The 12,883-nt window shown below is 40.2% G+C and overlaps 1 protein-coding gene across 7 annotated transcripts in view; it reads left to right on the top strand.

Moving 5' to 3' along the window:
* Positions 1–12,883, top strand: part of Myo81F (Myosin 81F) — a 550,527-nt gene that overhangs the window by 47,271 nt on the left and 490,373 nt on the right. For all 7 annotated transcript variants that reach the window (XM_070279498.1, XM_070279502.1, XM_070279501.1 and 4 more), the window contains exon 2: positions 1,736–1,851. In XM_070279498.1, the coding sequence (XP_070135599.1) occupies positions 1,736–1,851 (116 nt within the window). The remainder of the gene's footprint in view (positions 1–1,735; positions 1,852–12,883) is intronic.

Here is a 12,883-nt window from a genome sequence, read left to right as displayed (position 1 = left end):
TTTGATTTATCCTAGTTCATACGAGAGCTACATATGTATAGAATAACGTGTTAAAATTTGGAACCGATTGGATTAATAGTTTTTGAGTAACCTCATGCGCCAGTCGTAAAAACACTGTTTCGAGAAAAACGCGTTTAAAGTTTTGAGACGGCTCTCGCCGTCGCCTGAGGCTTCCACCATAAATCGGCTATATCTTCAAAAGTTTTTGAAATTTTTACTTGAAATTTTCAGGGAACATTCTTGAATAGTTACAAGTTTGAATTAAATTTAAAAAAAAAAAATCGATTTTTTAAAACCGAGAATGGGGCGGGTCTCCTTAACCAAGTGTTATAAGGGAAATGTTATCCTTTAAATGATGGAAACTTCTTGCTTTGCCAAAGCTAAAAATACATTGTTTTCTCCAAAATGTTTCCCAATAGAGTTGTCACACTCATACCCCTTTGATTCCTCTCCTTTCAACTCAATGTTCCACTCTCGCGTACCTCTCATGAATAGCTTTTTACTTCCCTCTAAATCAGTGGTGGGCAAATCGCAAAAATGTTGAACTTTTGAGTGTGTGCGTGAGCAGCTAAAAAAAGTTAGAGCTGCCTAGCTCTGAGCGAAACAACTTTGTTTTTTTATTTCATTGTTCGTTAATTCAAAAGTTTTACTTGCCACTTAATTAGTGTCTTTATACCTGGTATCAACAGCTGAGTCGATATAGCCATGTCCGTCCGACCGTCTGTTCATATGAACGCGTGAATCTAAGAGACTATAAGAGATAGAGCTGTAGGATGTGGCATGGAGACTCCTACAATACCCACGCAGTTCAAGTTTATTTATTATTAACGCCCGTACAGGAACGTTTTTTGAAAAACTTTTGATGCCAAACTATTTCTATAGTTAATATATATCTGAAAAACAAATTTCATCCAAATCAGCTCGATTTTTAGAGGAGATATACCTCTATATATACCAATTTCCTATACAAACGGACTAAAATTTTTAACGCGTGGATCTTGGAACTTGGTATGGTATCCGCGGAGATCAAGTTTGTGTCAAAATTTGCTACGCCTACTCCCGCCTCCAAAACGACTATGACTCAAATGACGAATGAGAGGTGCATGAATAACGGTGCCGTTTTCGGGACAAAAGAGCTGTGCCTGACGAGGCACTTGGTGGAGTTGCGATATTCAACTCCTGTGCTGTGACCCATAAATCTGTAGAGGTGATAGGTAGACTTCGCCTCTTATTCAGAGGGAGTATGCTGCCGGCAAGCACATACTTGAAAGGTACCAGGCTGGTCGCTTTGTACATAGCTATAGCTTCTAGTCTGGTTCGCTGGCAGGCGTACCATCCGTTTCCATGCACTATATGCCTCTTGTAGGCATATTCGAGTGCCATGGTTTTAATCCCTTAATCCAGAAGCAAAAAGTGTCCTTTACGATCCAAACTATCTTCGATTAATTCTTGTTTTCAGCTGATCCTGCCTGCGACGCAAATCTCGACCAAGCAAAAAATTGTTAATGGCGCCTCTCTGTGTCAGTCAATATTACCTAAAAATATAAGATTTAATTCTTATACACTTCTTGTTAGTCTCCTAAATAAAATAAAATAACTTTGTAATTTACTTTTTTTTATAGATCCATTATAAAAATACATTTGAATAGAAAGTTAATACATAGTTTTATTTTATTTGTTTGATTTGTATTTCACTTTACATCAATTTTGTAATTTTCTTTCATTTTCTTTTCAGATATAATGGAGACCGACCTTAGAATTGGTATATCAGATATGACGGAAATGTCTGAAATAGATGAACGTGGAATAAACGAAAATCTCCATGTTCGATATTGCAGCGACGTAATTTACGTATCCTTTTTAAATAAAGTCGCATTCATTGCAAAAAAAACTTATTTTTAAAAAAGTATGTCCCTGCCAAAAACCACTTTTAAAACTCAAGTATGCTATTAATTTTAGTGAAGTTACCATAATTTTCCCCAGTTAAATTTCAAAAGCAAGAAGCCATCCTACCTATGGTCGATTTTTACGACTATATTACACCCGGTACGGATGTAATCCACCAACACTTTAAGGGGGAACATCTGAGTAACTGAAAAAAAAACGGATTTTATGAAATTTTTTTTTTGTCGATTATACTATCTCAAATAATGCATAGCTTCTTACTTAAAACTCATCGCTTCAAGTCGATCATTATGGCAGAGACAAAAAGAAGAATGAACTTCTTGCAGTGAAAAGTTTTCGGCATTCCAATAAATACGAATACAAATATTTATTGTAATTGCTTTTTGGCTATACTGACAGTCATACATGTATAGGACTTTCGATTTTGCATATGAAAGAGAAATCCAACAACAGGGTTGATATAAGAGTTCGAACTATCAGATTTGGAACTAGGAATCGTATGATCGTATGCTTGTAATGATTATGCTTGTAACTATAATTGTAAATATTATTATTAGGTTTTTTAATTGGTGTTAGTTCTTGTAAAGTACTTGAAAAAAATGTAATATTCATATATGGTTTTTAAAGTACTAAACTTTAACTTCTTAAATCAAGTGTACATTGGCTTAATTGAATAATATTATTTCCTTCAATAGATTTATTAAATTATTTCCAATTTGGATTCATTTGACAATATTTGGTTCAATGTACTTCAAAAATTCTTTTTCTGATATAAAAATGTGTTGACAAATTGCTAAGTTTTTAGTTCAAAGCCTTGAAATTAATCAGTTCATTAATCATTAATCAGTTACTATATATTTATGGTCCATTACATTTGCCAAAGGATTTGCACAATTTTCAATATAATAACTAATATTGATATTATTCATTATTCTTGAACCGTCTTCGCATGCAAACGTGTATCTATTGTGCTCCAGGAATGGAAAAGACGCTTTCTGCGATAAAATCGCGTTTGTTTATATTGATTAGTTAATTAATTAATTTAAAACCTAACACTTAAAATTCTATTTAAATGAATCCCAAGTACAATGAATGTTAATGACGTACGCATACAACGTCAACGCGAGCAAGACGTGAGACGGCTCTCAGTACAAAAAAACAACGCCTACTTCACTTTTAACGCAACCGAAACCGATCAAGCGAGGTCAATTACCCCCAAATTGAACGAGAGAGCAAGAGAGTACGCTCTTGCTCCCCCTTCTATCGATCTTGCTACCATCTCTGTAGCCAAAGAGCGGAGTTACTAGCTCCGCAATTTCTTAAACAACGTCAACCGTAACAACAAAACCAACGAAACTTTATCGGCAGCACGTTTAACGACATCAGTCGTTAAGTTCCAATGTTCTTGACAACAAAATTATTCAGCTTATTGGCAAGGATAGCTTCCGCATAATACCCCTTGTAAAGGGCAACATTCAGGAAACAAATTTTGCAGAGGAAGTTTGAAGATAACTACAGAGTATTATTGAAATATCTTATCGTTAGAAAAAAACAGCAAGGGCCTGCAAGTCGTACTCAGGACCGGTAAAATGTGCAAACTGCCAAGAATATGGCCATACAAGGACATACTGTAAACTGCGCCTGGTGTGTGTAGTTTGTGGAGAGCTTCATGACTCATCACACTGCCCATTAAGCAAACATAACTGCATCTCGAAAAAGTGCGGCTACTGTAGAGCAACTAACTATAGAGGTTGCTCAGTTTATAGGGAGCTAAAAAGTCACACCCACCAGAAAGGAATTATTGCCCGCCCACAAAATAAAAAGTTCAATTGCTGATTTCACAATAATCGAAATATTGACTGCGCTAAGCATATTTACGTAGAACGCTAACGGCGTTTCACAGGATAAACTTGAGTAAGTTTAAATCAACGTAACGCTGCTTTCAGAAATACACTTTAGAATCAATTTTCAACTACGAGGATATTTATTCTACGGAACAAATCATCCAGATAAGCCTACTTTCATAAATATCTAAACTCGTTGAAAAATTGACTCGTATTGACTCGGATAAACACATATCTAAGAATCCATTAAGGAATCCCGTCACATCAATTTGGGTTTCGTGAAAAGCACGGAATGTTTTCGATGTTTTTCAATCATCGATATCTAAGAGTACACCTCGACAGAAGACTCATATGGCGCCGCCACATTGAATATAAACTTGAACTCGCTACTGAAACCTAAATAGATGTTCGGCTCCCAAATATGGTGATCGCAGAAGAGAAGGAAAAGTACTTGACCAAGCTACTCTTGCACCCTAACCACCCGGCAAGAGGTTTAAAAGGTTGAGCAACCAAACAATCTTCACCGCAATGACTTACCCACCCAGCGACCGACTTGAGATCTTCGTACCCAGAATGCAGTCTTAGTATCTGTTACTTAAATTTTAATGTTAAGATTGTCAGAAAAACATTGTAGCTTACCAACGAATTCATCAAATTCTTTATTGTCTATTATGTTATCTTTCATATTACTTAGCTGGGGCTTAAATCTTCTTCTTTTTCTGTCAGTGAACCAAAAAAATTATCTATGAACTATACATATCTATGAAAAATATCTATAAGCTAGCTTCGGGCGTAGCCGAAGTTGATATAACCTCGCATTTATTACAATAAAAAATTTAAAAAAAAAGTCCCAAGCTTTTAACATATTTTCAAAAATATCAAAGCTGATATTTTTACGAAATTTTACTTAAGCTATAGTCGGCCGATTCCGATATATATACTGTGTGTGAAGGAAAGAAGGGTGTGTTTAAACTTTAAAGTCTCGATAGTTTTAAAAGAGACGGACAGACAGACATGCTTAAACAATATCAACTCTGAAGGTGATCCTGATCAAGAATATATATACTTTATAGATGTCTGCCTCAATGCGTTGCCTTCTAGAGTTGGGCTGTTGCTAGAGTTGCCGAACGAACGAACAAGAAAGACCGATCTGAACTAGTTCACATCGTTCATCGGTCATTGTTCCTTGTTCTTTGCTTTTTGGCCTTTGTTCCTTGTTCTTTGGTTTTTGTTCTTGTTCTTTGGTCTTTGTCCTTTGATCTTTGATCTATTAATTTTGTGTTAACAACATTTTGAGTGGACAACAGCGAAATATCTCTAAAAAGAAAACACAGTAAAATATGGAAACACTTCAAAAGTGTGAAAAATTTTAAAATTTTTATTTTTATTTTTAAAATTTATAATTTTTAAAATTAAATTTTTAATATTGTTTGAACTTACGAGAAGAACAAAACAAACGACCTAGTTCAGTACTAAAAAAAGAACGAACGAACTTATTCCTTAAAAGAAACGATGATTACCCATGTCTATTGCCTTCAATAAATTCCAAAAATGTCTTGAAAACAGAATGAAATATTAAAAGTAATCTTAAAAGTAATCTTTTCGCTAAGGAAGTAAAATTTTTTCCTTATGAAATTTGGTACGACGTATTATTTTACGAAAAATAGCATGCGTGTCAATACACGGGTGCATGTGTGCGTGCGTTTCGAAGACAGCACAAAATTTCGATTTGAAAAATGTAATTTGAAAATTTTGAATTTTGGGGCAAACATACAAAGATTAATCCAAGCGCAGACCAAACTTCTTCATCGCGCTCCTTTCAAAGACTGAGAAACAGAAAGCGTTCAATGAGAATATGAGCGTAAGATGAACGAACGAAAATCGTAAGAGAGTAAGATTTTGCTCTGGGGACTGCTGCGGCCATTCGCAAAAAATTTTTGCGTCCTGTAAAAAAAAAAATAACACAAACGTAAATTTATACAAAAATATATAAAGATGGAAAAGTTGTGGAATCGAATTGGTTATTTAGTAAAATGTTCAGGTGGGCGCAAAGTTATTTTGTATGATAAATTTTATTTAAGTAAAGATAACTTAGAATACAGCCTTCACTCAACCCATAAATGATTTTGCATTGAGGGTACAGTACAATTGTCTGTACTTTTCCTATCAGGAAGTATGTGTTCTATACATGACCATGCATGTCATAAAACCCATCCATCATATTCGAATAAATGCATTCTTGAAAACATCTACGATACCTTTTTCAGAGTGTAAAATGTCACTTATAGAGGTACTTTAGCAGGGCAACAAAAGGTTCCAGAGGAATAGTTAAAGGGAACTCTATGAACATGTTCGTGTCACTTGGTGCGTCGTCTCACTTCAATCACACAGAAAATATTTAATCCAAAGTCAAGGAGATTGTTTTTAAAGTCTATTTCAGCTACCATTGGAATAACTTTGAAAACTTACTTAAAAGTTTTCGATCAAAATATTCGTATAACATTGACAGGACTCTGTCGCCTTGCTGCGCAGGTGTTTTTGGTTTTGGATTAATACAGGTGTGTCGTTGCTCGTGCGAGATTTGCCTACACTGCACGCATAGGCGCCATTGACCACACTGCCGAGTTGTATATTTAGCAAATAACATATATATACGTATAATTTATTCTGTGGGGGTTAGAAATTCAATAATAGTTCAAACTAAGTCTAGGAAATGCCTTTCAGCAGTTTAACCTCCCACACTCCATGACTCTTGACGACAACTCACAGACTTAGTATTAATTTGTCCGATTATTCCATAGGGGCACAATACCAAAAGATAAGAAAATACTAAGCTATACTATCGGTATTGCATTCGACCCGCGACATTTCCACCTCCGTGAATAACATCCCCAAACATATCCAAAACCGCCAACTTTGAAGCAAGCGCATTATCCAGCGAGACCGATCTCCCCATCCATGATTCGGTCGCTGGCTCGCCTGATTTCTCCATTCACTCCAGCAAAGGCTTCCTCCATGACGCCTTTCCGTCAGTCTCGACGCGTCCCAGCTGGGTCACAAACGAAGACGATGTCTCCTCGAAGAATCGACTTCTCTCTGCGACACCACTTCAATCTGCGTGTCAACGTGGGCAGATGCTTCAAGACCCACCTTTTTCAGAATCGGTGCCTCAGCATCCTCGCGATGCGCCACCTTGTGGCTCCTTCCTTTACAATGCTTCCATCCCGGCCGGGAGGATGTACTATGTACTGGCCCTCGACGACAAATAAAATTCCTGATCACAATAATACAGGAATCCGTGCGCAGATCATGTGCCAGGTCGCCCTGTTCGTCAGATACGCAAACAAGCCCACTTATCGCTTCTTCTGGTGCCTGGCTTCGGTTACTAGCAGTGGTCCAAAGTAGACAAGACCGGTACTCTTGAACGGCCAACTATTGCCCCCCAAACGATCGTCCTGCAGGGTTCCCATTATTGGCGGAATCGACCGCGCTCTCTGCAGCTTGAACTGGCTGGATCCAGAAATCTCCTGACAAATCACTCTCCTCCGTCTCGTGATCCAGACCCTGGTCTGGATTTTCGTGATCGTAGCATCCACATTTTGATGTTTCGTCCTTACGTGGGCATCGCGCTTAATCATCTCCGTGAGACTGTGACGGTGTAATTCTATTCCATGGTGCCAGTCCACATATGTTGGTTCCTTTAGCTACTTGCAGTCCGTTCTCTGTGACCCACATCCCATTTGAAAACGACTCACATTGCGCTCTGCAGACCAACAAATTCTCTGCTTCCTTACACTCAGCCACAGTGAGGTCGTAGCTCTCAAGCTCATCTCGTTGTCCACGTAATCGGCGCGTGAACCTAAGGACCCAGGCCGTAGTCCTCACCAATCGCCTGTAGCTTTAGAAACAGCTATATCTGCAGCTATATAAACGTATCTCCGACGAGCATAAACTCATTTGGCATCTTTTCTTCATCCTCTTCGTCACCTGGTACATATCCTGGCCAGCTACCTGCTGGTCTCCTCAGGAATGCCGGTCCTCTTAACCAGCGTGACTCCTCACTTAAGTCTACGCTGCATTGCGACCGAGTCGTATAATCCGCCACGTTATCGGCGGACGGTATCCATCTCCATTGGGCCACCTTTGTTGACTCCAGAATCTCAGTTACTCTGTTCCCTAGTAGGGGAATCCCTACCAGTCCCATGGGATCTCCTTCCTCCAGTCCTCTCGCAATAATAATTTCGCTGTTATCCTTAGGAAACACAGGAATCCCAATGGATCAAACATCGACATAACCATGCTCAAGAATTCCCTTTTGTGGCAACTCTCTTTCCATCTAGCACGATGGGAGCAACTTTGTCGTACTTTACTCAAAACCTTAAGCCGTCTACCGAATTTCCAAAATGTTCTGCTCGGCCTCGTCCCATCCAATACTCTGGGCGTAATCACTGGGTCCGAGCATCTTGTATAATGTCGGCGAGCTAGACGAAAACTACCACATCTTCAATCCGCCTTCTGCATGTATCAGGGTACATACTTTACTCAGGTACATACCTTAATTGCCCCCTCTCCGTGACGAAACTGTCCAAATAGTCGTCTACTTAGTGGTAGTCCACGATGGTCTTGACGAATTCACGGATCGTCTGGCATTAACAGTCTTCACATGATGAGCCGCACTTGGTGAGCATGCAGCAACAGTGCGCACCAAAGGTCATCACGCACATCTCATAAACTTCAGGATCTCGTTGGTCGTCCATGTCTCCAGAAGAATCGTTGCTCACATCTATCTTCAGGTTGGATCAGCACCTGGTGAAACATCTTCTTTATGTACCTGCAGACTCCGACAGCACCTTTCCTGAAATGGAAAAGAATAGATCCCCAAGGCTTATAGTGCTGTGACCATTTGCTCAGCGCCAAATCGCAATCGCAGCGCAATCGAATCTTTCCCGGCTAGTTGGGATTCTTCACTCCAAAATAAGGCAAATACCAAGTCTTATCGCTATCCATAGCGATCTCCGATCGTTCCAAACGCTTATCCTTTGACGACGTAGTCCATTATGAGCCGTAAATATTCCAAGGCAAACTGGCCGTCTCGCCTCATTTTCTTCTCAATATTGATCAGCCGGTTGTACGCCATATCATAGCTACGTAGCAGAACAATGTGCAACGACGTTACTACCAGGCAAGTCCTCAGTGAAGGCGTTTTTTTTCGTTCTCCTACAGGACCGAAAACAACCCATCCAAGTTCGGTTGCGGCTGCGTACGGTCCCTGTCTCTCTAGCAAACCGTCTTGTTCTCAATGGCAATCCTAAATGCCCATGGTCCAGTCCAAAATGCTGGTACTGCATTCTCGTAGGGCTTCATCGGTAGTCGGACGTCCTTGTTAACGCTTCTGGCATCTCTTTGACTCTGCATCAGCAAAGTCAAGTCCGAAACGGCATATTTGTTTCCCAACACATGTCAGGTGCACGCACCTGCTCTATTAATCTGCAGATGTACCACGTTAGTAGGCTGTCTATTGTTACCGGTAATGCACGGAAGAGTAGTCGTTCCCCGTCCTCGTCGACACAGCTGAAACTCCTTTCCAGGGTCGACTGAGCATCCACAGATGACGATGACCCTTAATTTACTCGGACGCCTTCCCTCGGTCCAACGTCGGCCGTTGAACCCGATTAGTGCTTCTCCAATTTCCTCCTGCATCCAATCACAGGGCATTCTCTAAACACAGCGCAGAATCCAGCGCAATCACGTAAGGCATAATCGATGTTTTCTCACAAGCCTTTACCTCTCTGTAGGTGTGACTTCGATGAACCCTTGGCAGTTCCAAATGGCATGTAGTCCATATCGCTGTCTTCACACATTGGACAACTGCTGAAGTAAATATCCTGTTCGTCATCCTAAACGCGGTAGATGCTAGCATGAAGCAATCGACGCTCTGGCTCTTTTAAGTCTCGAGCTTTTTCAGATTGTGCTCCGCTATTGCAGGCACATCTCGGATGCTAAAGAGCTGGCTATACGCGCGTCATCCTTCAAAGCTTTTAGTAACTTCTGGTAGTTCAGTAGAGTACTTCTCTAGATCAGTACAACCATACTCTTGCGTCTTCTCCGTAAATGCGCAATAGAAGATTCTCTGTACGGCCCGCCGCTTGAACCATAGTACCAGTAGCGCATATTCCTCGTGGTACAGCTCTGAGAAACTGTACACGGTACCGGTTCACTCCAAAACGGCGGTCTGTCTGACGTCACACAAGCACTTGTTTGGTCAGGTACGGCCAGGCCGGTTGCAAATGGCGAGTGACCTACCCTAACCTCACTCAACATAGCGGGATCAGCACGCTCCGTATTGAGGCTGCGAAAGTGCTAAAAATCCTTCTTCAGCTTGGCAATCCTCTTCAATTGGTCGGCCACCTGTGGTTTCCTAGTGGCCCCAGTACTTGCCGAATGGGCGGATGACGCCGGGGCTTCACTGCCTCGCCCGCCATCTTTCCGTGTTTCCGCACTCGGCTGCAGGACCCAAACGCTGCCATCCTGTTGCGGCGTCACTATCTCCTGTCCATCGTTCAGACGAGGACTTCTCCTGGACGAGTGCTGTATCGTCCCGTCCAGGCACTAATCCAGTAACACCTGGTGCTTTTTTTTTTTTTTTTTTTTTTTTTTTGACCGGTCTTTCAGAATTTGGAAATGGCTTGTGCATCAATAAGAGCATCAGCTAGCATTCCTGTATTCATCATAAAGCTTAGAGGCCCAGACGACCGAGGGGCGCTCAAGAAACGATTTGTTAGAATATATTAAGTTATTTGTTAATTATTAAGCTAAGAGGAGTTAGTAAGGAAATTTAAAATTGTATATTTTAAGTTAGAGGGACAGGAAAGAGATGTAATAGAGTAGAGACCATTGTAGTTCGAACATAATACCCTAAAAGGGTCATGCAGTGCATATGTCGAACTACAACGGCTAAGGAACAGAGGACTAAAGTTTCGAGTCCCTCTATTAGGAATGTTAAAATTTAAGCGTGTTAGTAAATGCTGGCTATCTACATCCCCGTTAATAAGGTTATGCAGAAAAACTACACCGAGCATTGTCCTACAATTTGTTAAGCTAGGTAAGTTTATGAGTAAGAGTCTACTACTATAAGATGGAAGTTGAAGATTTGCATCCCAGTTTAGACCTCTAAGTGAAAAAGTTAGGAAATTCTTTTGTACGGATTCTATGCGGTCCTGATGTACTCCATATTGGGGACTCCAGACACATGAACCGTACTCCAGTATAGGACGGACCAAAGAAATGAATAGTGTTTTGGTTATATAGGGGTCATTAAATTCTTTTGACCACCTTTTGATAAAACCAAGGACTCCTTTAGCCTTATTAACCATTAATGAAATATGGTCGGCAAATTTAAGTTTGATGTCTAATAGGATGCCGAGATCATTAACCTGGGTTAATTTTTCTAAGGCAATCCCATTAATAGAATAAGTAGCTTGCAGAGGGCAAGAACGATAAAAAGACATATGTTTGCATTTAAATCCATTTAGTATTAGATCATTAGCTAAACACAATTTTTTAAAGTTATCAAGGTCAGACTGAAGACTGCATTGGTCAGAGATGGATTTGTACTGAAGACAAAGCTTTACATTCTGCATACATAAGAACTAGAGAGTTCGTTAAAGCAGGGGGCAAGTCGTTTATAAAAAGCGTAAATAATAACGGGCCAAGATGACTTCCTTGAGGGACGCCGGATGTAGCACGGACCAGACGGGACTGAATGTTTTTAAATAAAACTCTTTGTGTCCTTCCATCTAAGTAGCTGGAGATCCACGTTAAGAGGTCTTTAGGAAAACCCAGCATATTCAGTTTACTCAACAAGAGTGAGTGATTAACTGAATTAAATGCTTTGCTGAAGTCTGTGTAAATTACATCGGTTTGATATCCCTTACAAAAGCCATCTATGACAAAGGATGTCAACTCCAATAAGTTTGTGGTGGTGGAGCGACGCTTAATAAAGCCATGCTGACAAGGAGTGATGATCGAAGAGCAAAGGTGTTGCAAATGAGGGGTAATTAATTTTTCAAATAACTTTGGAATTGCCGACAACTTAGAGATGCCTCTGTAGTTGGCAGCCTCGGACTTTTTCCCCTTTTTATGTAGGGGAATTATAAATGATTCCTTCCACTTAAGGGGAAAAATCGAGGTTTCCAAAGATAAGTTGAAAAGTCTTAGAAGAGGTTTGCACCGAGCCCTGGCGCAGTATTTTAGCACACAGCCTCGAGGTTTCCAAAGATAAGTTGAAAAGTCTTAGAAGAGGTTTGCACAGAGCCCTGGCGCAGTATTTTAGCACACAGCCTGGTACTCCGTCGGGGCCTGGCGAATAAATGGGATTTACCCTTAAAAGACCAGATAATAAGTTGTTCTCAGAAAAAGACGGACAGAAAATAAGTATACCAAGTTCCAGTGTACTTTAAGCTGTCCGCGCCACAAATGCTATCCTTTCGCTAGGGTGCGATTCCGCTCCGGCAGAAGATCACTTAAAAACGCTGCAAGCGGTACCCAACGCCTATGCCGCCAACGCTGTTAAATTGGCCGCCAAATCTCAAGCCACCAACGCCAGTTGCCAATGCGTGTTCCTGCATCTTTATAACTAATATCAAAACCATTAGCGCAAAACGGCAAAGTCTCCAATCTACCTGACTGCGAATAAAAGCTTCTGGGGTCGCTCGTGCGAAAGTTGCCTACTATACACGCAGGCGCGCCATTGAGAACACTGCCGAGTTGTGTGTTCAACGAATAACGTATACGTATATTTTATTTTGTGGGAGGTTACAAATTCAATAATAGGTAAAACTTAGTCTAGGAAATGCCTTACTCCTTACGGCACAATACTAAACGATAATAAAATAATAAGCTTAACTATTGGTATCGCATTCAACCCGCTACAAGGTGATCTTAATTTTGGGTATTTATATTGTAGAATGATAGGTTTTTTTCAAATTCGTTCAATTTTATTTTTCTCTGGTTTTTGTTTGCAACTTTTACAAACAGCACGAAACGGGCTGCTTAAGTTAAAAAAATATTTTTTAACTAGTAATCAAAGGGTTCCCTGTCCAGAACTAAAAACCTTAATTTTTTCAAGAGCTTTC

This window comes from Drosophila bipectinata, chromosome 3L, assembly GCF_030179905.1.
Source record: "Drosophila bipectinata strain 14024-0381.07 chromosome 3L, DbipHiC1v2, whole genome shotgun sequence".
NCBI lineage: Eukaryota > Metazoa > Arthropoda > Insecta > Diptera > Drosophilidae > Drosophila > Drosophila bipectinata.
The sequence above is the reverse complement of the archived record's forward strand: the minus strand, read 5'-3'. Positions and strand labels throughout refer to the sequence as shown.